Source organism: Phacochoerus africanus, chromosome 15, assembly GCF_016906955.1.
Source record: "Phacochoerus africanus isolate WHEZ1 chromosome 15, ROS_Pafr_v1, whole genome shotgun sequence".
Lineage (NCBI taxonomy): Eukaryota > Metazoa > Chordata > Mammalia > Artiodactyla > Suidae > Phacochoerus > Phacochoerus africanus.
This window is the reverse complement of record NC_062558.1, coordinates 28,337,209-28,363,211: the sequence shown is the minus strand read 5'-3', so window position 1 is coordinate 28,363,211 and position 26,003 is coordinate 28,337,209. Positions and strand designations below refer to the sequence as shown.

Below are 26,003 nucleotides of genomic sequence, written 5' to 3'. Positions count from 1 at the left end.
CCCCAAACCACAGTGAAGGGTTTGTACGTTCTTCTGTGCTGGAAAGCCACCGGGGAATAAGTGATATGATTTACATCGGAAAGGTTTGATAGGAGCGGACAAGGAAAAAACAAGAACAAAAAAACCCATAGAAATGTGTGAAGATGTGAGCTAATGAATACTTATATTCCTCTGCTGACAAACAGCCCTCAAATGACAGTAGTTGAACATAATTCCAAATCTCTCTTTATGAACAGAAACATAGATGGAGAGATGGACAGATAATTTTTGTATTAAAATGGGATCATGTTCTATAGCCTGTTTTTAACAAAAAGCATCAACATTAATCTTATTTCAATGTAACAAAAGAAAAAGAAATCATAAATGAAATGGAAGGAATTACTGAACTTCAGATAAATCTTTTCTTCATACCACAAGACAAATAAGTTTCTAATCAATTCTTTCATTTTAAGAAAAAAGACAGTAAAAAATTTAAGCACTTGGATATATTTTTAAAATATTTTTAAAAATAATAGTCAGTTTACAATGTTGTGCCAATTTCTGCTATACAGCAAAGTGACCCACTCGTACATATATATACATTCCCTTTCTTACATTATTTTCCATCATGATCTACCCCAAGAGACTGGAGATAATGTACCATCCTAGGAGACATTAAAAAAAAAATTATATCAATTTAAATGGGCATGTGCTGTTCCATTACTCACATAGAGCAATTCATTTTACTGTCTTCTGATCTGCGGCTATTTAGTTTGCTTGTACATAGGCTTTTCCTTTTTATTTAAAACTTGTTTCCCTCCTGGCAAAATTCCAAATATGGGATAATCAAGTTGGATGGTGGAACACACAGCTTACACTCTCTGAACTGGCCAAAGCCATTTACACTCCCATCTATGTATTCCACTCCTCTCTTCCCCAAACACATCTTGGTGGTTTTTTAAAATAACTTTTAAAAATTGAGGTGAAAATCACATAACATGAAATGAACCATTTCAAAGTGAACAATTCAGTGGCATTTAGTATATTCACAATATTGTGCCGTCACCACCGCTATCTACTTCCAGAACATTTTCATCATCCAAAAGGGAAACTGTGCAAATTAGCAGTCACTCCTCATTTCTCCCCTTTCCCAGCTCCTGGCAAAGTGTGTCATTTTGATAAAAAATCGAGTAACGAAGAAAGAAAGGAAGGAAGGAACAGGGAAGGAGAGCAAATAAATAAAATAAAAGTCAAACGATCCAGAAAAGTACAAATGGAAAGGCAGAGTTACTCGGATCTTAGCCCAGTCCTCCTCTCTAGAAGTAACCAGTGTCTAGATGACCTTGGACAAGTACTGGATCCTTTCTCTGTGGCTGCGTTTCATTTGTTTGATGTGGTATAAGACTCCCTACCGGGCTTGTCGTGAGGATTAAATGGGTGTACACCTGTAAAGCACCTAACGAATACTGCCGGGAACAAGAAGGGGGTTATACCCTCTTTACTCTCATTGTCACTGTGAGAAATATAAGTAAGAATACATTCAGTATATATATATGTATATATGTGTATATATATGTGTGTACATATATGTGTGTGTATATATATATAAATTCTAACATAAAGGGTAGCCCGTAGTGCCCTTTTTTCATTCTGCACGTCCTCGGGAGCAGAGGCATCTTTCTGACATTAGGAGCATTTCCTCGTTTCCCAAACAACTGGGATAATCACATTTTCTCTTACGTTTAGTTTAATCTATAGGTTTGGAAGATGACATTTCTTGGGTGGTCAAAACTGTAAGTCGTCTCCCCGTCGGGGAATCGAACCCCGGTCTCCCGCGTGACAGGCGGGGATACTCACCACTATACTAACGAGGATGTGACGCCGCTGGACCTCTCTTTTCCTACTCATATAGAAATACTGCTTTCCGGCTGCCACACCCATCTGCTCTAGATCCGTGTTTCTACAGGCATCGGGCTTGGTGTCTCTGGCTGATGGGCTTCCTGGGTTATGGCAGGACCCGCTTGAGTCAATGAGGAGCTGGACCCCCAGAACGGGAAAAAAATGTGCAAAGCTAAGACGTCACTTCCTATATCCTTCTTCCCAGAAGGAAAAGCCGCCGGCCAGGGGATGTAGCTCAGTGGTAGAGCGCATGCTTTGCATGTATGAGGCCCCGGGTTCAATCCCCGGCATCTCCACCCTTTTTCTTTCTGCCCCCCCGACCCCTTTCTAAGAGCAGGCCAAGCAGTTATTTAAACGGAAGACAAAGCAGAGAAAATACCCATCAGCTGGCTTGTAAAGGGAGCTCCGTGGGAGAGCGCGCCTCCAGGCAACTGCCTGTGGGCTCAATCACAGATGCCCAAGTCCCCTCCCCTGGAATTCAGACTCAGGTCAGCAGAAGACTGTGTCTTGAAACGAACACTCCTAGTGCTTGGTGTTACAAACAGAAAACACCGGATTTTTACGGAGGGTTTTGCAACTGGCCATTCACCCGTTGACTTCTGAGCGCCTAGTGCAGAGAAATATAGACATGTTGGGCACCTACCATGCGCCCAGGTAGTGTCGAGTACCTTTGTATCCCCTGGATAAGACCGGCAGGGTTTCTCAGCCCTCCTGGACTTGCTATTCCAATTTAGGAAACTAGCAATAAGCAAGTAGCAATGAGTATTTTTAAGACAGTAATGTGAGGGCTGCTGCAGCTAAACTCAGGGAGGCCTGTTTGCAAAAATGGAGAAAATGGTAACAAGGCCCTGAGGTTGAAGAGCGGAGGAAGGAATCTGCATTGAAGGAACAGGGAAAAAAAAAACCCAAAAACCCTGTGCATGGAGTTTCATGAACAAGGGTACGAAGGGGTTAATTCTTTCAAGACCTAAGACCTGATGCACAGGAATGACTTGATCAGATTTAGGTTTTTGTTTTTTTAATTTTTGGCCACATTCGCAGCATGTATAAGTTCCCCAGGCCAGGGACCGAATTTGCACGAGTGACCGGAGCCTCAGCAACAACACGGGATCCTTAACCTGCTGAGCCACCAGGGAACTCTCCAGATTTAGGTTTGAAATGGCTCCCTCTGGCGGCCACATGGTGAGTACATTATACCCGGGTCTACTAAGAGGTGCTCAGTAAGTAAGGAGCTGCTTCTGCCCATGCAGCAGCTGCTGGAGGATTGCTGAGAGCAGAGGTGGGGTGGTACAGCAGTGGAAGTGGGGAGCATGTGGGGATTCTGGACAAATTCTGGACATGGACTTACAGACCTTGTAGACGGCATGGATGTTGCAGTGGTGGGGGTGGGGGTAGGGGAGACCTCCCAGTTTGGGAGAACACTAGGGTTAGTGGCCAGGCTGTGGAGAAAGTGAATCGTTTTGGAATATTAAACATGTCTTTGTTGTTTTGTCTTACTTATGTATTTATCTTATGGAATTGGAATTTATGAGTTTATATTATGTTAGCACAAACTGACTTAGGAGAAATACCTAAAGTGAGAAAAATTATCAGTCTCTACTGGCTCATTGTGCCCTATGATTACCACTAACATGTTTGTGAGCAACCATTCAGACCAGACCATGGAACTGGGGGGAGAGGAGCCGGGCTGGGGGAGAGAGTGCCCCCTGGACCACCCCATGTTTGGAGATTCCCCAAAAGAATACACTAGACTTGGTATACAACTGTTATCAAAGCAAAGATTTATTACAGCAATGTAGCCAGCCAGGCACTGTCCCCAGGGAGGAGATGCCCATGCCACAGGAGAAGGCAGGAGCCGTGGGGGGATCCTCCCGGGCTGGGGGGAGGGGGGTACTACTTCCGCAGGGAACAGATGAAGGGAAGGGCCCATGGTCACCTTCGCCCCCCCAGCCCTGCTTCTCTACAAGGGACTAATGTAGTCCACAGAGCCTTTTTTTTGGCCGTACCTATGGCATGCACAAGTTCCCAGGCCAGTGACTGAACCAGCGCCACAGGAGTGGGCCGTGCCACAGCAGTGATAACCCTAGATCTTTAACCCACTGTGCCACCTGGGAATTCCCACAGGGCATATTTAAGATGAGGCTAGCATGGGAGATAAAAAAATTAGCTGCCCTGTAATAAATAGCTACAAAAGTCACTCCTGGGATCATATGGCCCAAGGTGGTAGCAAGTTGTGCCCAGAATCGAGCCAAGATAAACAAGGGTGTCCAGGGGCATGACCTGCCTCCTGGGAGCAGCCTTGGGATCAGGGTGACCATGCTGGACGCTGGCTGCCGCCAGCCTCCTAGGTCCCTAGGCCAGTCCTTGGCCCCACGGGCAGACCCTGGGTCAGTGGTCAGGGGTGGGTGGCCAGCCTTTCTCGACGTCAGCATGCATGGCCTGTGGGAGCCACTCGCAGTACTCAGTCAGCAGGTCTGCAGGGGCGGGAGGGAGGACGGTCAGGGCAGCCCGGTGCCCGGCCACCCACTGCAGGGCAGACCTTCCTGCCAACCCCGGGCTCCCCAGGTGGCCCCATCCAGTCCCCACCCCCCAACCCCCTGGCCATGGGGTGCCCGCCCTGGTCTGACTCACATTTGGGGTTTTTCATCCAAACAGCCAGCAAGGTGTCTCGGCAGTCAGCTTTCTCAGCAACAAGGGCTCTCAGGAGACTCTCTGTCCTGGGCTGCAGCCTGTGGGTAGGAACACAGGACATGGGCATCACGAAGCCCATGTGCCTTCTGCTGGCTCACAGCCCTGTGTCCTCTGACCAACCCCGCCAACCTGACGCCTCATCCCCTCAACCTCCCATCCTGCTCTTTCTGTTCATAGGCAACGCCACCACCTGCCATTTGTACTAGTTATCCTGTTTGGAACCAACCTCCCTGCCCTGGAAGATCCCACAAGGAAACACCTGGCACAGAGCAGAAGCTCAAAACCAACTGCTAGGTGAATGATTTGTCGGCAGGGGACATCCCTAGTCCCTGGGCTCTGTGCATGAGTAGGGTCCCTGCATGCTTCCTGCTCTCCCCCCAACCCCCAGCCAGCTTCTGGAAGAGGGAGGCATGTTCTTGGGGCTGAGCCTCGGGCAAAAAGAAGGAAAGGAGGCAACATCAGATCCTTTAACCCACTGAGCCACTGCATCCTCACGGATACTAGTCAGATTCATTTCCACTGAGCCACGATGGAACCCCAAGAACAGATTTCTGTTGTTAGATGCCCCTCGGCAGGTGGTTATTTGCTACTGCAGCCCCAGAACACTAGTACCAGCTCCTCCATTACTTGCCCACCCCAATGCTCCCGGGAGAATGTCTACCTGGCCCAGGTCTTCAACATTGTGCTGGGGCTGGAGAGCAAACAGCCCTTATAGGAGGCCAGCTTGGGGAAGACCTGGGGAGAGAACACAGGACAGGGTAAGGGGTCCCAGGAGCACGTCCCACCCATGGTGCCAAGGGAGCCACTGGGGTGCCTACCTGCCCGTCCAACAGAACCCGAGCGAAGTGCTTGTAGCAGTCAATGCCCTCTGGAAAATCCACCTGGACAGCGGGGAGCGACCAGCCGACGCGATCTGGGGCACAGGGGCTGGTGAAGAGGCAGCAGCAGACGCCAGCGGCACCCCCAGTCCCATGCCTGCCCACCAAGGGGGACTCTGCCCAGAACACACATACTTCTCAGGGCACATGGAAGGTGGGACCATGTGTCCACTGGAGCCCAAGGCCACTGGGAAGTCACCCCGACTCACAGAACACGCTGGCCTGATGACACTGCACCCTCCCTTTCTCGGGGCAATAGGTGGGGGGCGGCTCTTCCAGGGGCTTGTCAAATTGGCAGTAAGAAGGCAGCAGAACGGGAATCCACTGGACCTCCACGGTAGAGACGCCTGGGGGTCAAGAGAGAGGGGCTGGCGGCTCAGCAAGGGGCTCAGGGGTTCTCCCCATAGGGGTCCTGGTGACACAGCTCATCAGAGCCAAGGGGGCTGGGGGAGGGGCCAGCCAGCTCCACTACCTTTCATGTACATCTTGGTGGTCTCCACAATTTCCTGGTAGACCACAAAGTCGGGGAGCTCCTTGAAGAGGACAGAGCTGGGGTGGATGAAGACAGGTTCATCGAGGAGGGGTGTCTGTGAGAGAGACAGTGGGTGGGAGTGAGTCCAGGAAACAGGTGAGACCAGGTGAGGATAACCCACCCGAATCCAGGTATCCCCTTAGCCAGAAATGCAGGAGCACGTCTGGAAGCAGGTAGATGGGCAGAGAGTGGTGCGTCTGCCGATGGAGTGGGTATCCTGCTGTGAAAGGTACTGACAGCCTATGGTGTGACCCGCCAAGAACATGACACTGATGGACTAGGAGTTAGGACTCAGCCTGGATTCAATCCTGGGTCTGGGAACTGAGATCCTACATCAAACTGCTGTGTGCCGGCAGCACACAGGGCGGGGGGGGGGGAGATGGCGGCAGAACATGACGCCAAGATACTGGGTGAAGGAAGCCAAGTACAAAAGGCCACGTGGCTAAGATCCCATCCGTATGAAACATGTGGACTAGCAAGTCTGCAGAGACAGGAAGCTGACTCACAGATTCAGAAAAAAGGGTCTCAAGGTAATTATGATGGTTACATGGCTCTGGGATAGACTGAAACCCCCGAATCACACACTTTAAGATGGTGTGTTGTACGGGAGGTGATTTCTATCTCTAATAAATGAAGCTGGGGCGAAGCGAGCGAACAACCAAAGGGAGGGGTGACCGCACCATCCACCTTGTGGGAACTTTCCCAGAGGCTGCAGGACCCATGAATGAGAACAATAAGCCCCCCAGACTCCAGGGTCGCTGTGGCGGCCTCTGGCAGGCGACCTGATGGTGCCCAGTGCCCAGGCTACTGTGACATGAGGTGGGGGGTGGGGGCACCGCCCGTCCGTCCCAGAGCCAGCACCCAACCTTGTAGGCGTTCTTCCACTTTTCATCCAGCAGGTCCTCACTCTGGACCCTGCGGGCCAGGTGGTCACCCAGGCCGGCTGTCACGATCTGCCGCAGGTAGGTCACCTGGCTCTCGGAAGGTGGCTGCATCTTGGGGTCCACGAAGAGCCCGGCCTCGGGGCACACGGCGTTGACTGTGGGGAGAGCCAGGTGTGCGGATGGCGAGGTCTGGGGCTGGCCCCCCACCACTCACCTCAGAGCTCTGGGACCAAGGCTGCCAGGGAGACGAAGCTCCTTGCAGGGCAGAACCAGCTGCCCACCCGCACCAATGGCTGCCTCTACCTTAGGACAAAACCTCAGGTCCTTTGTGGATGCTTAGAGAGCCAGCACTTGATTCCCTGCTGGCCTTGGGCAGGGAGCACGCCCACGAGGAGACCCAGGATAGGGCCTCCTCCTTTTGCTTGAGAAGGATCTGAAGCTCTGGGACACCCATTTTGTTTTGCTTCAGTTTTTTTGGCCATGCCTGGGGCATGCAGAAGTTCCCGGGCCATGGAGTTCCCATCGTGACTCAGTGGTTAACGAATCAGACTAAGAACCATGAGGTTATGGGTTCGGCCCCTGGCCTTGCTCAGTGCGTTAAGGATCCGGCATTGCCGTGAGCTGTGGTGTAGGTTGCAGACATGGCTTGGATCTGGCGTTGCTGTGGCTGTGGTGTAGGCCGGCGGCTACAGCTCTGATTAGACCCCTAGCCTGGGAATCCCCATATGCCACAGAAGCAGCCCTAGAAAAGGCAAAAAAAAAAAAAAAGTTTCCAGGCCAGAGATCAACCCCAAGCCAGAGCAGTGACAAGGGGTCTGGGACTTCTTGCAGGGGGAGGAAAGGAGATGGGGCTTTGGGCCCTGCTCCTCAGAGAGGGAGGGAGCAGGAGGGAAAAGGGGAGGAGCAGGACCGGGAAGGCAGGTGAGGAGAGTGGGCTCTTTGTTCTGAGGTTTGCAATATAAATCTGCTGTCTTTCCAACAAAACATTTTAACCTAATTAAGAGAGAAGAGCAAAGAAACAGGAAGGAAGCAGAACTCTGTGACAAGGCCATAGAAGACCTGCAGGCTCCGTTGCTGCCAGGAGTTCTCGTCTCCCAGGCCTGGTCCTGATGTGGCTTCAGACAGGTCTGGTCCCCACTGCTCAGACCACCAGGAGCGGAAAGCGGAGACAGAACTGCCCATTGCTCCCTGATTCCAAAAAGAGGGGCCCCTCCCACTGGAGCAGACCCTCCTTGGCAGCAGGGACCCCTGGAGGAGGCCGCTGGGCAGGATGTGTGGCCAGCAGCTGGTCCAGGCCAGAGCCGGAACAGAGGGTGAGAAGTACGTCACTAAGGAAAAGATGAGACAAGACAACCTGACGGGAGAGCACACATGTGTCACTGCTCTGCTCCTATGCGTGTCCTCAAAGGACGACAAAAGCGTGAAGCACAAAAATAAATTTTAGCGAATAGGTGAATTCAGAAATATGGAATCAGCGAATCAGGAGGACCGACTGTCTGTGGATGACATCACTCCAGATGACTTTAAACATCATCAGGGTCAAGTTCTCTGCAGAGCGCAGACCAAGGCTGGCGTGGGGTCGTACCTGCAGTGGTCAGCTGGCCCCGCAGGCGCCGGATCTCCATCATGGCCTTATACCGCAGCCCGTTTGCCTCGCAGAACTGCAGTGAGCAGCCTGAGTACTCACAGGCTCCCACGGCGCCTGCGGATGAGGGGAGCACTCATTTACTGCCCCGTCCCGTCCCTGGGACAAACACACTCCACATCCCCACCATACACTCTACATCCGCACCAGGCGCTTACCTAGCAACACCATGAGGTCTCCGAGTTTCAGAGAAGCTCCCTGCCCTGCCCAGATCCTCTTCATCTGGGCCACCCGGGCTCGCTTGCCCTTCAGCTTGGCGAGCTCCTCGTCGCTGGCAGCCGGTCTGCAAACACACACACCAGCCGGGTTATTGCCTGGGCCCCCTTGGCCACAAGGGGAAGGAAATTCGCTGGTTACTCAGGGCAGACCTGGTGGGGTCACTGCTTAACATGATCCTCCTGGTCTTGAGCTCTGGCTCAAAACTCAAAATTCACCTCTGGTAGCCACAAAGATTAAAGATGTGTGTACCTCCTAACCCAGCAATCCCACATCTAGAGACTGATACAAATAAATAGTCTAGGAGTTCCTGTTGTGACTCAGCAGGTTAAGGACCTAGCGTCGCCACGAGCTGTGGCACAGGTCGCCGATGCAGCTCAGACCTGCTGTCGCTGTGGCTGTGGTGTAGGCCAGCAGCTGCTGCTCTGATTTGGCCCTGGCTTGGGAACTTCCATATACTGCGGGTGTGACTATAAAAAGAAAAAAAGAATCCAACGAACAAGGAATATTGCACGTGGGCCCCGCCGCTTATAAACAATGTCCTAAAACTGCTGAAATACCCACCGAGTGTGGGCTGGATAAATGAATTATTCTCATGGTTCCCAAGCCTGAAAATAATACCTGACACTTAGGTATGTGTCAGGCATGGTCACCTTTGCTATTTTAACTCTGACAATGACCCAATTACTATTAACATCTCACTCCCATTTTCCAAATGAGGAAGAAGCACAGAGAGGAGAAGCTGCTTTCCCAAGGCCACAGAACTAAGAGATGGCAGAGGGAGAGGAGGGCCCAGAGTCTGGGCTACTGAGTCTTGGCATCAGCAATGCTTAAGGAGTTTTATTACAACAGAGTTTTATTAGCCAGATCGTCTAGAGAGGTCAGCACACTGAAGGCCTCAGAGAGGATGAGGGTCTCACACAAGGCTGCTCAGTGGTCAGTCATGCCACAGGAGGCCGTCTCCAGCTCCCCGCCCGAGTGCCAGCCCTTGGCCCCACCTGTCCAGCTCCTCGAACAGCTCCCGGACGGTCATGGCAGCCACGATGGTGATGGCATAGGGCAGGCAGCCGTGTTGCCTGCTCAGCGCCAGCATCTTGGCATAGCGCGGGGCCACAGGGAACGTGGCCATGGTCCTGCCCAGCACGGTGATAGGGCAGCTGAGCCGAGACCTCTGTAGCTGCTTCACCCTGGAGGACAGAGGTCTGCGATGGGGTCTCCATGGCAAGCCTTCTGCACCAAGAGGCCTGGCGCTCCATCGGCTCAGGAGAGAGGGCAGAGGATGGGGCCAGCACTTGCCCCCTGACCCCCACTCCCCCCATCCCCCACACTACCTTTCTGTTTTGGGCGGAGCCTGCAAGGCACCCAGGGCGATCAGCAGCTCCTCGGCAGCAACGAGGGCCTCTATGGAGGGGGGCGTCGGGAAGGGGAAGTTGATGACCTGGAACACAGGGAGACAGGCAGGAGTCACATGAAGCCGGGGGCCGGAAGAGGGGCCAGGGAGGCCTGGCAGGGGGACGGGACTTAAACCTGTCCCCTGAGCACCATCACCCTCCGAACGTGGGGCAGGGTGGCCTAGGCACTCAGAAAGGGGCCCTGGGCACACTCAAGTCCACATGTCAGGGGGAGGAGGCCCAAAGGCCCCCTTCCTTCATGTGCTCACATCACCCACTCACTCAGGGGCACGTATGGAGCACCCTGCGGGCACCAAGGACCATTCCTGAGAACAGCAGGACAAGGGCTCAGTCCGTGTGGAGCTTTCATCCAACCTGAAGGGACCACAGATGACCAGTGAGCATACATGTGACTAAACTGTATCACAGCAGAAAATGTGCCCAGACCATGAAATAGAGAGGGGACAGGGAGTGACCGGGCTGGGGGACAGTGGCATGTTGGAAGTAGTGACCAGCTCAAACAAGCATTCAAACAAATACTTGTACATTAAGTGTTCACAGCAGCACTAATCGTGAGAGCCAAGCGGCAGAAACAAGGGTCCATCAGCAGAAGGGTAAACGGGAGCTCCCCCTGTGGTGCAATGGGATTGTTTGAACACCAGCCGGCTCAGAGGGTTAAAGATCTGGCGTTGCTGCAGCTTCGGCCTAGATGGCAGCTGCAGCTCAGATCTGATCTCTGGTCTGGGAACTCCACATGCCAACGGGTGGCCAAAAAAAAAGAGGGGGGTAAACTATGGTCCATCAATAGAATGGAATAAGATTCAGCCATCAAAAGGAATGAAATCCTGACATAAAGTGTGGCTGAACTGATGAAAAGAATGTGAGACGAGAAAGGACAAATATCGTGTGATCCATTTATACGAACTGTGCAAAAGGGAGAAAATCCATAGGACAGAAAGTAGACTCCTGGTCAGGGGCTGGGGGAAAAGGAATGGGGGCGACTGCTGATGGGCGAGGGGCTTCTCTCTGCCTGCACACCCCTCCTGGAGCAGGGAGACCCCTGCACAGGGGGTGCGAGGACATTCAGGGAGCAGGGAAGGGGGAACAGCCCACCAGACTGGACACAGGCAGGCTGGTAGGCCAGGGAGGGGGGTGGCAGGGCTGGGGCTGTGACTGACCTTTTCGATATTGAGAGCTTTCATCTGAAGGATCAAGTCTTCCACAGGCCTCCGGGTGATTTCCGGAGGGGGGAACTTCTCAAAGTCCTCAAAAACCGCAGAGGAATAGAGCCTGCACCAAGAGGAACACCAGAATTTTTTTTTTTTTTTTTCTATTTGGCAGTTCCCAGGCTAGGGGTTGTATCAGAGCTGCAGCTGCCGGCCTACCCCATAGCTACAGTCACACACACAGAATCCGAGCCACATCTGTGACCTACACTACAGCTCATGGCAACATGGGATTCTTAACCCACTGAGCAAGGCCAGGGATCAAACCTGCAACCTCATGGTTCCTAGTTGAATTAGTTTCTGCTGTGCCACAATGGGAACTCCCTCAATTTTCTATTTTTTAGGTAATTTAAAGTAATGTGTAATGTTGAAAAAAAACAGTATAAAGCTATTGAAAAGGAACAACAACAACAAAAAAAGCCAGCATACATAGTGGAGGAAATATTTACCAATGATACCTCTGACAAAGATATAATATCAGAATTATACAAAGAACACTCACAACTCATCAATCAAAAGACCACCCAGGAGAGAAAAAACAAAAGATAATCCGACTGAAAAATAAATGAGGGAGTTCCCATTGTGGCACAGCGGAAACAAATCTGACTAGTAACCATAGGCTGTGGGTTCGACCCCTGGCCTCGATCAGTGGCTCAACGAGCTGGCGTTGCTGTGAGCTGTGGTGTAAGTCACAGATGTGGCTTGGATCCTGTGTTGCTGTGGCTATGGCATAGGCCAGCAGCTGTAGCTCCAATTCAAACCCTAGCCTGGGAAACTGCCCTAAAAAGCGAAAAAGAAAAATAAATGAGGACTTCCTGCTGTGGCACAATAGGATCAGCAGCAGTGTCTTTGCAGCACGAAGATGCAGGTTAGCTCCTTGGCCCAGCACCGTGGGTTAAAGGATCCGGCATGGCTACAGCTGTGACTTAGGTGGCAACTTTGGCTCAGATTTGATCCCTGGCCTGGGAACTTCCATGTTTCGTGGTAGCCAAAAAAGAAAAAAAGAAAAAGAAATGAAACATATGACTAGACATTCTTCCTGAGAACACATACAAATAGCCTATAACCACATGAAAAGATGCTCAACGTCATTAGAGAAATGTAAACCAAGACTACTGTGAGATACTATCTCATAATTTCATTTTTTTTCGCCACAGCACACACTGGCTTGATGTAGGATCTCAGTTCCCAGACCAGGGGCTGAACACAGGTTGCAGCGGTGAAAGCACTGAGTCTTAACAACTAGACCACAAGGGAACTCCCTCATGATTTTATTTTTATAAAATGAAAAACAGCAAGCGTTTTGTTTTGTTTTGTATTTATGGCTGCACCTGCAGCATATGGAAGTTCCTGGGCTAGGGATCGAATCAGCCCTTCAGCTGCCAGCCTACACCACAGCCACAGCAAGACTGGATAAAAACAGCAAGTGCCGATGAGGATGTGGAGAAACTAGAACCAACACACACACACCACTGGTGGGAATGTAAAATGGTGCAGCTGCTGTGGCAAACAGTCTGGTTCCTCAAAACATTAAACAGAGTCACCATATAACCCAGCAACTCCCTTCCTAGGTATATACCCAAGAGACATGGAGACAGATATTCAATGCTTATACACAGATGTTCAGAGCAGCACTAGTCACAGTGGCTGAAATGTGCACACAACCCAAGTGTTTACCAACAGATGGATGGCCATGTGAAATGTGGTCCACCTGTGCAATGCAACATTATTCAGCCATTAAAAGGAATAGAGGAGTTCCTGTCATGGCTCAGTGGTTAACAATCCAACTAGGAACCATGAGGTTGTGGGTTTGATCGCTGGCCTTGCTCGGTGGGCTAAGGATCAGGCGTTGCCGTGAGCTGTGGTGTGGGTCGCAGACATGGCTTGGATCCCGTGTTGCTGTGGCTGTGGCGTAGGCCGGTGGCTACAGCTCCGATTTGACCCCTAGCCTGGGAACCTCCATATGCCGAGGGAACGGCCCTAGAAAAGACAAAAAGACAAAAAAAAAAGGAGTTCCTGTTGTGGCGCAGTGGTTAACGAATCTGACCAGGAACCATGAGGTTGTGGGTTCAATCCCTGTGCTTGCTCAGTGGGTTAACGATCCGGCGTTGCCGTGAGCTGTGGTGTAGGTTGCAGACCCGGCTCGGATCCCGCGTTGCTGTGGCTCTGGCACAGACCAGTGGCTACGGCTCCGATTCGACCCCTAGCCTGGGAGCCTCCATATGCCGCAGGAGCGGCCGAAGAAATAGCACAAAGACAAAAAAAAAAAGGAATAGAGTTCTTAGAGCTCCCCCTGTGGCACAGTGGGTTAAGGATCTGGCGTTGCTGTTGCTGTGGCATAGGCTGCAGCTGCGGCGGCTCGGATTTGATCCCTGGCCCAGAAACCTCCATATGCTGTGCGTGCAGCCCAAAAAGAAAAATAAATAAGTAAATAAATAAAAGGCATGAAGCTCTGACACAAGTTACAATGTGGATGAACCCTGAAAACATGATGCTGAGTGAAAGAAGCCAGGCACAAAAGGACACATATTGGCTGATTCTATTCTTGAAAAATGTCCAAAATAAGCAAATCTGTAAAAGCAGGCAGGAGATTAGTGGTTGCCAGGTGCTAGGAGGTGGGGGAGAAGTGGGGAGCAGCAGGGAGGTGTGTGGAGAAACCGATTAATGGGCATGAGGTTTCTTTGAGGGTGAGGAGAGTGTTTGAAAAATAACAGTGATGATTGCATAACTCCAAATATACTAAAAACCACAGAACTGCTCACTTTAAAATGGTGAGTTTTAGGGAGTTCCTGTCATGGTGCAACAGAAACAAATCTGACTAGTATCCATGAGCTCACGGGTTCAATCTCTGCCCTCGCTCAGTGGGTTAAGGATCAGGCGTGGCCGTGAGCTATGATGCAGGTGGCAGACACAATTCGGATCCTGCATTACTGTGGCTGCGGTGTACGCCAGCAGCTGTAGCTCCAATTCAGCCCCTAGCCTGGGAACTTCCATATGCCAGGAGAGTACAGTCCTAAAAAGCAAAAAAAAAGGTGAGTTTTAGAAGTTCCCTGGTGGGCAAGATGGCTAAAGATCTAGCATTGTCACTGCTGTGGCTTGGGTTTCATCCCTGGCCTGGGATCTTCCACATGCTGTGAGTGTGCCAAAAAATAATAAAATGGTGAGTTTTATGGTATGCAAATTTTACCTTGATAAAGCTGTTAATAAAACAAACCAAAAACAAAGATGCTTAAGGCACAGGGTCTGATGTCCGTATCAGAATAACAAAACTAATTCAAGTGCCAGAGTTCCCTTGTAGAGTAGCAGGATCTAGCTTGGTTACTGCAAGGGTTTGGGTCACTGCTGTGGCAGGGTTCCATCCCTGACCCAGGAATTTCCACATGCCACGGGCACAACCGAAATAAAAATAAAAATAAAAATAATGCAAGTGCCTGACAGCCAACCAGATTAGGAAGTGTGGACCCCAAGGACAGTTTCCAGTGGGAAGCAGGACCCCCTTTTCTCACCCATGGGTGGGTGACCACTGCAGAGTGGCCCCTATATCACTGGAGGGGCCCCTAGCAGCCTCACCTGTAGCAGTGGCCAGGCTCCGTCCGGCCTGCGCGGCCGGCTCGCTGATCTGCTGAGGCCTGGGAGACCCAGGTGACACGGAAGGAGGACACGCCGGTAACACGGTCATAGTGCCGCTTCTTGACCTTCCCACAGTCCACCACATACTTGATGCCTGGGATGGTGAGGGATGTCTCGGCCACATTGGTGGCCACAACACATAGTCGCGTCCCCTCGGGGGGAGGTTGGAAGACCTAGGATGCAGGGGTGGGGGGGATGAAGCAAGAAAATTGACCTCTGTCCCACCAGAATCAGGGAAGACTTCGTGGGACAGAGGTCACAGGAAATACGCAAAGCCAGGACATTCGACCAGAGAGAAACCAGCCGAGGCTGAGCAGGGCTTGGGACACGGCCAGGTCAACAAGTCCTCTCCTTGCCTCTGGCCACTGCTCCTGAACGAAACATGGGAAGTGGAGTTCCCGTTGTAGCACAGCAGAAAGAAATCCGACTAGGAACCATGAGGATGCAGGTTCAATCCCTGGCCTCGTTCAGGGGGTTAAGGATCCCGCATTGCTGTGGCTGTGGTGTAGGCTGGCAGCTATAGCTCCAACTAGACCCCTAGCCTGGGAACCTCCACATGCCAAAGGAGCACCCCTAAAAAACAAACAAAAAAAAGACAAAAAGAAACATGGGAAGTGTTGCTGCCCTCCAAGTAGGAGATCCCAATACCCTTTCAAAAATCTGTGGTGCTCGCAATGGGATGGGTGGCTTCTTGGGAGCAGTGGGACACAGGTTCTATCCCTGGCCGAGCACAATTGCTATAGCCGTGGTTTAGGTGGAGACTGCAGCTTGGATCTGATCCCTGGCCCAGGAATTCCATATGCTGTCATTCAGCCAAAAAAGAAAAAAAGAAGAAAGAAAAAATCTGGGGTGCTGATCAAACAACTGACGGGGAGGACGACCCGGAGCCTGACCCACCCCCCTACCCCTTGTGCCCTTAGGTGTCCTTGCTGAGCATCCAGTCTGGGCCCACACTGTTACCTGTGCCTGCTTCTCTGGGGCCAGCAAAGAGTAGAGAGGGAGCACGTGGAGGGGAATCGAGGCATCAGGCTGCTCACCTGCAGGGAAGGCAGAGGCCCATTGCACCCCACGCCCCAAGCAACCCTGGCACCTTTGCCAGAGAGGTCTCCACGCAGCCCAGCTGGCAGGGGTCTCAACCCTGGGAATGGACAGAGAGAGTGGGCAAAGCCAGCTATGCTGTAGTCTCTCCGCTTCAGAAGAGCCTGGCTCCAGGTCCCAGGCCCTGTGCAGTGACCCCTGGGGGCTCAATCCTGGCCCCACCGTTCCCCCGGAGTCTGCATTCACGCAGCTAAGCTGAGTCCAGGCAAAGCAAGCCCACTACAACCAGCACAACAGATACTTGGGGGACTTCTCCATGCCAGGCGTCTTAGGAGCTCAGGAGCGAGCAGGGGCAGGGCAGGCAGAAACCCAGTTCATCACTAGCAAGGCCCTCCCGCTGGACCAAGGTCCCCAGGGCTCCAGAGTAACGTGAACAGAGACCCCACCAGGTCACACCTCCATCGGCTCCATCGTCCCCTAAGTCCAGGTCCAGGTCGGAGCCCAAGGCCGCCTCCTCCTCATCCATTTCCGCCTCCCTGTCCTCGTCGCCTTCGCCCGCTGGCAACACTGAGTAATTGTCCAAACTGATTTGGGGCAACGTCTAAGGTAAATGAGACATCAGACGCATGGGCTGCAGGTGACTCTGCGTGGACATCCACATCTCAAGTGACCCGGACAGGTAACGCAATCCCTCCTGCTTCAGTGTCCACATCTAAAGTCAGGGGTGGATGGAGTTCCTGTCGGAAACGAATCTGACTAGGAACCATGAGGCTGCTGGTTTGATCCCTGGACTCGCCCAGTGGATCGAGGATCCGGCGTTGCTGTGAGCTGTGGTGTAGGGCGCAGACACAACTCAGCTCTGGCGTTGCTGTGGCTGTGGTGCAGGCCGACAGCTGTAGCTCTGATTAGATCCCTAGCCTGGGAACCTCCATATGCCATGGGTGTGGCCCTAAAAAGACCAAAAAAATAAAATAAAACAAAGTCAGGGGTGGAGTTCCTGTTGTGGCTCAGCAGTAACATCCCCAACTAGTATCTATGAGGACACAGGTTTTATCCCTGGCTTTGTTCAGTGGGTTGAGGATCCAGAGTTGCTGTGAGCTGTAGTGTAGGTCGCAGACGTGGCTCGGATCCCATGTTGCTATGGCTGTGGTGTAGGCCAGTAGCTATTGCTCCAATTCGACCCCTAGCCTGGGAACTTATTACATATGCTGCAAGTGTGGCCCTTATAAAATAAAAAAATAAAAAATAAAATAAAGTCAGGGTGATGACAGGGTTTCTCTTGGGGCTGCTGTGAGGACTCTGAGCTGACACGTGGGAAGCACAGCAAACACTGCCTGGCGAGTTATAAAAGCAGAGGTGACAGGTAGATACCCTGGGGTAAGCTCCCCTCACCCCTGGCCTGCCCACCCCCCAGCTCTTCAGCAAGGGCCAAGGGTCCCTTTTCCTTGTCCCACTCTCCCTGAGGATCTCTGCAGGCCCTGCTCAGGGGCTCAGGGCCCGCCTTCCAGAAGCATCCTTCTGGCCCATGGACAGGGAGCCTGGAATTGTTCAAATCACAACCACCCTACAGCCCCTGAAGCAGCATCAGCCGGCCTCTTTCCATGGCAGGAAAATTCTAGACCCTGGTTGTCCAATAAGGTCACCTCTGGACACCTGAAATGTGTCTAAAATGATTGAGGAGTGGAATCTTCATTTTGTTTGGTTTTAGGTAAATTTATATCTGCACAGCCGCAAGGAGCCAGCAGCCACCACATGGACAGGGTGACTTCAGAGCCTGGGCTGCCCCCACTGGCCTCTACGTACCGCGGCCTGGGCCTTTCTCGCCCGTGCCCGAGACTTCTTAAACTTCCGCATTTCTTCTACTGAATCTTTCTGATCATCCTTTTCTGGGAAAAGATGAGCAGATTAGGGAGAGAGACATCTCCTGGCTGATGGCAGGTCATCAGGATTCTGTCCAGGCTAAGGCCACTGCACGGATCACCATTCACTGGGGGGAAGGGAGGACAGGCAAAGAGTCGACTCTTTTGGGGGAAGCTCTGAAGCCCGGGCTGACCACCCCCAGCCTCTTGGGCGAGGGGCTTCGGCTTGGGGTTACCTGGCAGCCTGTGCCTGGCAAGTGGGAAGGCTCGTCTCAGCCTGCGGCACAGCGCATGGACCTCTGCCTGCCCCGTCAGGAACACCAGGATGCCGCCTGTGGGGAGAAGCAGGCCCTCTGTAACCCACTGGCTCATGCAGTAAACACTGCCTTGCCCATGACCGTGTGCCAGGCCTGCTCTAGGACCTGGGACATGAGGAAGAGCCGGTCAAACCAGAGCTGCAGAGGCCCAGAACAGCAATGGGCCACTACCTGCACACTGAGGGCTCTGTGACAGTTACATGCCAGCTGGCAGCCCCATCCCTGGGCCTGAGCCCAAAAGGTCGAGAAAGCAGCTCCACTCACAGGAAGAGGAAGCAACCCAAGTGTGAATAAATGGAACCAGCAGAACCACGTGCCATGGGGACACAGTGAGGGGGCTCAGAAGTGAGACTCAGGTGGGACATATCTGTTCTTCTGCTCCATGTCTGTAGGCACCTGTGCCCAACTGCACCTGCCTGGGCCCTGGGGACCAAGGGCACGCGGCACCCTCCCCCCTCCCTCCCAGTTAGTCACTGAAGCCTCACGATCCTCGGGGCAGAACTCAGGAGGGGAGGTGCTGTGAGTGCTCCAAGTTGGGCCAGGAGCCCCGCTGCTGGCACCCTGGGGCTGGAAGGGGAGGACCAGCCTCCTCCTGGCCAGGGCCTCACCTGCAGGCAGCATGCGGTGGATCTTGCAGACCTTCCGGAAGCACTCCCCGCTGTAGTCTTCCAGCGGCGTCCGCTTGTTGAAGTGCACCGTCACGGGGAACTGCCTGGACTCGACCTGCGAGGGAGCCCAGGGCGGCACAGGCTTGAGGGTGGAGGACGACAGGCCCCGGCCCCCAGCACTTCTCTGAATGTTCTGACCATAAGGATCTCTGGTACTACAGCCCTGGCCATCTCCCCACTACCAGGCGTTCCACACTCTGTCACAGCTGACAGAGGGCCCCCCCACCACCCTGACCCTGGCCTGGCGGTACCTTGATGACCGGGGGTGGCTGGGCGAAGAGCCGCTGGTTCTGGGTGAAGTCCTCCACTCGCAGTGTGGCCGACATGATGAGCAGCTTCAGCGGCAGGTGCCTCTGGGGGATGAAAGACATGGGGACCCACGGCCCCCGGGGGCAGGAGCGCTGACAGTCAGGTCAAGGGAGACTGCAGCCCTCCCAGCCTCCCTCCAGCCCCCTCTCCTCAGTCCCACTTCTGGTTGCCAAAAATCCCAGCAAAAGTGGAAGAAGTGGGCGGGCAGCAGGGTCTGCCTCTCCTTGGACCTTTAAGATCCCCCAGAATCAGGCTCTGATGGTTAAGGTGACACAGGAGGGCTGAGCTTGGGCTCCACACAATCCACAGGCCTGGTGGGTAAGGCTGCTGTCTGCCTTCACCCAACATCAAGACTGTCTGTCTGGCCCCAAGGTCCAGGGGAATAACCTGACTGGGTGTACATGCAATGGTGGTTGGGGGTAGGGGGGGTCTCTGGTTCTCAGCCCCTGCATTAGGCTCTGCTCCTGAGCCCTTTGAGGCTGTCTGTGGAGTCTAGTAAACCCCCAACCTGAGAGCTACAGAGGTCGTGTCTTTGACGATCAAAAGTCAAGGTGAGAGGCAGGGTGCAGACTGAAGGCCCTGTCTCCTCTCCACAGTGACCTCCCCAGTCTGGCCCCACCCTGTGTATCCCCTGCTCTCCCCACCTCGCTCACCCCATCCCACCCCCCCAGACCCAAATCTTCAGGACACAAATCTCAACCGCAGTGAGACAGTTCACCTCCACTGGGATGGCAGGGACTAAAGAAATGAAAGACCGGAGTTCCTGCCGTGGTGCACTGGGCTAAGAAAATGACTACAGGAGCTAGGGTTGCCAGGTTCGATTCACATCCCGGGACAGCGAGTTCAAGGATTCTCAGTGGGTTAAAGGATCTGGCATTGCTACAGCTGTGGTGTAAGTCATGGCTGTGGCTCAGATTCAACCCCTGGCCCAGGAAATTCCATATGCTGTGGGTGTGGCCACAAAAATAAAAAAGGGAGGGAGGGAGGGAGCAAAACCTACAAGTGTGCCTGAAGATGTTGGGAACTGGTACCCTGCACACTGCTGGGGTGACATAAGGGCACAGCCACTGTGGAAGACAGTCTGGGATAATTCAAGTGGTTAAACGCAAAGCTCCCATGAGACCCAGCAATTCTGCTCCCAGGCAGAGGCACGAGAGGAAGGAAATACGTCCACAGAGACTTGAACACAAATGTTCATGAGAGCCAAAAAGCGGAAAGAGCCCAATTGTCCATAAACAGATGAATGGATATGTGAGACGTGGCCCACCCACACATGGATCATTGCTCAGCCAGGAAAAGGAGCCAAGCACTGGAGTTCCCGTGAGGCGCAGTAGGTTAAGGATCTGGCCTTGCCACAGTTGTGGCACAAGTCACAACTGCAATGCAGGTTTGATCCCTGGCTTGGGGAACTTTCATATGCTGTGAGTGCAGCCACACACACACACACACACACACACACACACAAAAGGGAGTTCCCACCATGGTGGAGGGAGGGATCGGGCCTTGCCACAGTGGCAGCCCAGATTCAATCCCTGGCCAGGGAACTTCCATATGCTGCAAGTGTGGCCATTAAAAATAAAGAAAAAAGAAAAATGGAGCAAAGCACTGACACAGGCTACAATGTGGATGAACCTTGAAAATCTGCTAAGTAAAAGAAATCATGTGTGATTTCATTTAGACGAAAAATCCAAAATAGACAAAGCCATAAACACAGAAAGCGGACTACAGATACCTTGAGATGGGGGCCGTGTGGGAGGATGGGCATGGCAGTTAGAGGGTTTCTTTTCAGAGAGATGAAAATATTTTATTTATTTATTTATTTTGCTTTTTAGGGCTGCACCTGGGGCATACGGAAGTTCCCAGGCTATGATGGGGTGCACTGCCAGCCTGTGACACAGCCACAGCAACCCCGGATCCGAGCCACCTCTGGGACCTACACCACAGCTCACAGCAACACTAGGTCCTTAATCCACCAAGAGAGGCCAGGGGTCCTCATGGATACTAGATGGGCTCTTAACCCACTGAGCCACAACAGGAACTCTGTAAATATTTTAAAGTTGAGTGTTGTGATCACATAACCATTCTGAATATACTAAAAAGAAAACCAATGAATTGTACTCTTTAAGTGTATCGATTATATAAAGTTACAAAAACCAGATAGCAGGCCGACTCCTGCCCCAGGGCCTTTGCACCTCTATTGAATCTCTTCCCATCAGTAGCTCCTCCTCACTCCCTCACTTCCTGCAGCTCCCCCACCCCACCAAAGGCCACCCTCTCACTACCAACCGTCCTGCCTGGTACTGCCCCCTCTCCCCAGCTCACAGGCTTTCTGAGTTTGCTTACTGCTGATTGTCCTCACTAACAGAGAAACCCCAGGAGGGCAGGAACCTTTCTTTATCCAAGGTCACACAGCAGCTTATTCATCATCACAAGCTCAATGCCTTGAACAGGCCTGGTACATAGCACACACAGAACTGATGTCTGTTTGATCAAAAGGTCAATCAAACACTAGTGAAAACTGGCCATGGTAGGTAAAGTGTTGACTTCTCAGTGGGACTGGGCGGGGCTAGAATAGGACTGTTCCGCAGAGCCCCCACCTCTGGCAATATGTCCACCTCTGCCTGACCAGGGGTTGGGGAGATGGAGGGAGAGGCTGACTGACACCAGGCCAGGTGCAGGGTAAGCTTCTCAGAGCACGTGGAACATCAGGGCTTGGCTGGATGGCCCCACCAGCCCTGAGGACTCCAAAGACCCGGCTGGTGTCTTAAAGGCAGCTGCAGTGGGGCCTGGACTGCCAGGATCTCCCTGCTTGAGCCTCTTGCCTTGGACAGAGGGAAGGGTAATAGCTGATGAGGCCGGATCCAGAACTGGACTCATACTGGGTGATTCCCCTGGCACCAGGCCCAGGGGATCCTCTCCCAGGAGACCTGTGGCCTGGGACTCAGGGCTCCCTGGCACCCCTGCTCCCACCTACCTTCGCCCGGAGACACACGATGCGGGACAGAAGGCCAATCAGGATGTCGGTGTACACGCTTCTCTCGTGAGCCTCATCAATGATCAACACCTTGTACTTCAGCAGCAGGAAATCCTGGGGGATGGGGAGAGTCTGGGGGTGAGGCTGCCACCGGGCCTGAGCACCCCAGGGTCACCATGTACCCTGAAAAGGCCAGGCAAGGAGCCCTCTGGGAGCCAGCACAGATCATGGAGTGCTCGCTCTGCAAGGGCTCCTGGCCTATGACCTTGGGCAAGTTGCTTCACCTCTCAAATGGGACAGTGGGACCCATCTCACAGGTTCAGGGTGAAGTTTCGATGACAACTGCTATCTGTGAAGTACACAGCGTGGGGTCTGGGGCCCAGCAGAGAAACTGCTAGAGAAAAGCTGACTATTTTTTTTTTTTAAAGTGCGGCAAATAAGTGTTTATTTAGAGAGAGAAGATAGATGTGAAGAAAGTACAGTCACAGGCAGGCTGGGGGATGGGGGCACGAAGGGTGGAGAGGGAGAGACGAAGACAGAGACAGAGAAAGCCAGAGAGGAAAAGCACGGCAGCTCCTCTCTACTAAAGCCGAGCAACCAAAGGCAGACACCAATGGAGCAGAGGGCAGGAAGGGAACAGGAATGAGGGGGTGTCGGGGTGGGTGGGGGACCGAGGGCAACAGGACAGCATATGCCATACAGAAAGGGGCCATCAAACCTCAAACACAGTCACCTTCCCAGGTGACCCTGGCTGGTCTGGAGGTAGGGGAGGCAAGAGTCAGCCCTGCCCTTCCCAGAGACCCCTGCCCAGGGGAACATCATACAGCCAGTAAGAAGCATATGGAGAGTTCCCATTGTGGGTCAGCAGTTAATGAACCCGACCAGCATCCGTGAGGACTTGGGTTCCACCCCTGGCCTTGCTCAGTGGGTTAAGGATCCGGCGTTCCCGTGAGCTGTGGTGTAGGTTGCAGACACGGCTTGGATTTGGCGTGGCGGTGGCCGGCTGCTACAGCTCTGATTGGACCCCTAGCCTAGGAATTTCCATGTGCCGTGGGTAGGGACCTAAAAGACAAAAAAAAAAAAAAAAAAAAAGGAAGAAGAAGAAGAAGAAACATATGCACTTAACTAAGGCAAAGTATCTGTGAGCCAAATCCCACTAAGACACAAGTTCACATTTAATTAGCATCCACTAAGTACTGTGCTAAGGTTGCTTTCATGAATGATATAATTTTTGCTCCAAGGCAGATAATAGGAAGGTACGAGCCTGCAGAGCAAGAAACTAAGACTCAGGGAGTTCTTGTCGTGGCTCAGCGGCTAACAAACCTGACTGATAACCATGAGGTTGCGGATTCGATCCAGTGTTGCTGTGAGCTGTGGTGTGGGTCACAGACACAGCTCGGATCCTGCGTTGCTGTGGCTGTGGTGTAGGCCAGCAGATATAACTCTGATTCGACCCCTAGCCTGGGAACCTCCATATGCCTCAGGTGCAGACCTGAAAAGACAAAAAGACAAAAAAGAAAAAGAAAAGAAAAAAGAAACTAAGGCTCAGAGAGGTTCAGTAACTCACCCAAGGTCACAGAGCAGCAGGGTGATACACGGTACTTTGCTAACCTTTCACAAGCCAGCTGCTCATACTCCATGTGACACCCTAGCTTCCTGCCCCCCACGCTCACTGGCCTTGCTTTGTGCCACATGATGAAGCCACCAACCTTCTGGATTTCCTTGAGCAAGACGCCATCTGTCATGAACTTGATCCTGGTCTCTTCAGTCACGTTTCCTTCATATCGGATTTGATAGGAGACAACCCTGTGGGGACAGGCTCTAGCTCAGGGCAAGCTATTCTCCTAGAGCTGCAGCTGCATGGCTGCTCCAAAGTGGGCAGAAGATCAGGCCTGGCCCCACCCGGCAGGTGGCTTAGAGCAGGCCCACTGGCTCCCTGAGCAAGGCCTTGACTCCTGCCTGCCCCACCTCGTCTCCAGAACCTCCAGTGTGAAGGGGGATGGGAGCTGTCATGGCCAAGTAAAAGCATGTCAATCAAACACGTACATGGACCTCAGCCAGAGCCCAGTGAACGACCAACTACTCGAGCCTTTTAGAAAGAAAAAAAAAAAAGGAGTTCCTGTCCAGGTGCAGCAGAAACAAATCCAACTAGGAACCATTAGGTTGAGGGTTTGATTCCTGGCCTTGCTCAGTGGGTTAAGGATCTGGCATTGGTGAGAGCTGTGACGTAGGTCGCAGACGTGGCTCCGATCCCACGTTGCTGTGGCTGTGGTGGAGGCCAGCGGCTACAGCTCCGATTAGACTCCTAGCCTGGGAACCTCCATATGCCTCAGGTTTGACCCTAAAGAGACAAAAAGACACACACACACACACACACACACAGGCTTTTTAGGAGTTCCCTTCAAGGCTCAGCAGTTATTGAACCCAACTAGCATCCATGAGTTTGTGGATTCAATCCCTGGCCTCAATCAGTGGGTTAAAGTTCCAGCATTGCCATGAGCTGTGGTGTAGGTCACATACGTGGCATGGATCCCACACTGCTGTCGCTCCAGCATAGGCCGGTGGCTACAGCTCCAATTGGACCCCTAGCCTCGGAACCTCATATGCCTTGAAAAGGGCCTTAAAAAGACAATAAGACCCAATAAAACAAAGCTTTTTGGGAGACAACATAGATGAACATGAACATAGATGGGAGGACACTCGGGGGTCATGATACACTCTTTAGTTAAGGTAACACTATTGCAATTATGTTTTAAGAGTCTCTACCTTAAAAAAGAAAGAAAAATAGTGTCTTGATCTTTAAGACCCACACAGTGAAATACTGAGGATTAGATAATATGACATCTGAGTCAGGGGGAGGCTGTGGAGCACAGATGGGACAAAACTGGTCACGAGCTGACAATACTGAAACTGGTTTTCAGGGACACAGTGGCTCATCGTACTGGTCTACTTTTGTACCTGCTTGAAAATTCTGCACTAAAAAGTTAAATAAAGAGGATGGAAAAAAGGGGCAGCTTTGCATGTCCTCTCATTTTCAATATATGCCTTGAAATGGAACAGGAGAGACAAAGAAGGGTATGAACAGTATGAACCACTGTGTAGCAGTCAGACAGTGAGAAACAGAGTTGTTTCTGCACAGAAGGATCCATAGGAAACATGCAGTGGTGGCTGCCACTGGGGAGGGGAGCTGGGGGGGCACCTCGCCCACCTAAGATGCAAACGCAATGAGGTTCCCCATTGAGTGCCGTCCCTTTTGGGGGTGGGCGGCTGTCTCAGAGCCAGGGCAGGGCTGACCCACGCCAGTCCTGCTCAGTACACATATGATGACAGCATGGATAGAGGACACTTTCCCTCTATATAATGTCTGTGCTTCCTGAGCCTTAGACCCACACTGGACACACTGCCCCTTCAAGTCTGAACTGGACAGTCTGGACCAAGGCCCAGGTGTCTGTGTTATGGAAACAGCGCCATGCCAGACTCTAGTCAGTGCCATACCGTGTTCCAATTGCTTTCCCAGGCAAGTCCTGCAGCCTTTCTGCCAGGAGAGGATCGGATCTTTTTTTTTTCAGGGCCACACCTGTAGCATATGGAAGTTCCCAGGCTAGGGGTCGAATCAGAGCTGCAGCTGCCGGCCACAGCCACAGCTATGGCAATGGCCAGCAACTCAGGATGCCACATCTGCAACCTATACTGCAGGTTGCAGCAACACTGGATCCTTAACCCACTAAGGAGGCCAGGGATTGAACTTGCATCCTCATGAGCACTATGTCAGGTTCTTAACTCACTGAGACACAAGGGAAGTCTCAGGGAGAGGATTTTCATTTTGGAACCTTGAGTTATAAACTGACCTGGCAATGACGCTGAGTA

At 52.3% G+C, this 26,003-nt stretch overlaps 1 protein-coding gene and 2 non-coding genes across 5 annotated transcripts in view; 1 reads left to right on the top strand and 2 right to left on the bottom strand.

Moving 5' to 3' along the window:
• Positions 1-1,781: 1,781 nt before the first annotated feature.
• TRNAD-GUC (transfer RNA aspartic acid (anticodon GUC)) lies at positions 1,782-1,853 on the bottom strand. The gene has a single exon. It is a non-coding gene; the product is annotated as a tRNA-Asp (tRNA).
• A 249-nt stretch (positions 1,854-2,102) lies between these two features.
• Positions 2,103-2,174, top strand: TRNAA-UGC (transfer RNA alanine (anticodon UGC)). The gene has a single exon. It is a non-coding gene; the product is annotated as a tRNA-Ala (tRNA).
• A 1,468-nt stretch (positions 2,175-3,642) lies between these two features.
• The window catches only part of DHX37 (DEAH-box helicase 37), a 35,619-nt gene continuing 13,258 nt past the window's right edge, over positions 3,643-26,003 (bottom strand). Inside the window, exons 7-27 of one of the 3 annotated variants that reach the window (XM_047760284.1) lie at positions 23,846-23,942; positions 22,137-22,250; positions 19,105-19,206; positions 18,794-18,908; positions 18,105-18,200; positions 17,813-17,895; positions 16,466-16,610; positions 15,932-16,008; positions 14,912-15,144; positions 11,294-11,405; positions 10,056-10,162; positions 9,723-9,911; positions 8,667-8,791; positions 8,449-8,565; positions 6,846-7,018; positions 5,920-6,034; positions 5,657-5,794; positions 5,388-5,581; positions 5,231-5,304; positions 4,510-4,607; positions 3,643-4,352 (exon numbers count right to left, since the gene is read on the bottom strand). In XM_047760284.1, coding sequence (XP_047616240.1) covers positions 4,267-4,352; positions 4,510-4,607; positions 5,231-5,304; positions 5,388-5,581; positions 5,657-5,794; positions 5,920-6,034; positions 6,846-7,018; positions 8,449-8,565; positions 8,667-8,791; positions 9,723-9,911; positions 10,056-10,162; positions 11,294-11,405; positions 14,912-15,144; positions 15,932-16,008; positions 16,466-16,610; positions 17,813-17,895; positions 18,105-18,200; positions 18,794-18,908; positions 19,105-19,206; positions 22,137-22,250; positions 23,846-23,942 — 2,590 coding nt within the window. In that variant the 3' untranslated portion in view covers positions 3,643-4,266. Of the gene's footprint in view, positions 4,353-4,509; positions 4,608-5,230; positions 5,305-5,387; positions 5,582-5,656; positions 5,795-5,919; positions 6,035-6,845; positions 7,019-8,448; positions 8,566-8,666; positions 8,792-9,722; positions 9,912-10,055; positions 10,163-11,293; positions 11,406-14,911; positions 15,145-15,931; positions 16,009-16,465; positions 16,611-17,812; positions 17,896-18,104; positions 18,201-18,793; positions 18,909-19,104; positions 19,207-22,136; positions 22,251-23,845; positions 23,943-26,003 lie in introns of those variants that run through there. The other 2 variants (XM_047760285.1, XM_047760286.1) reach the window with 2 other exon arrangements.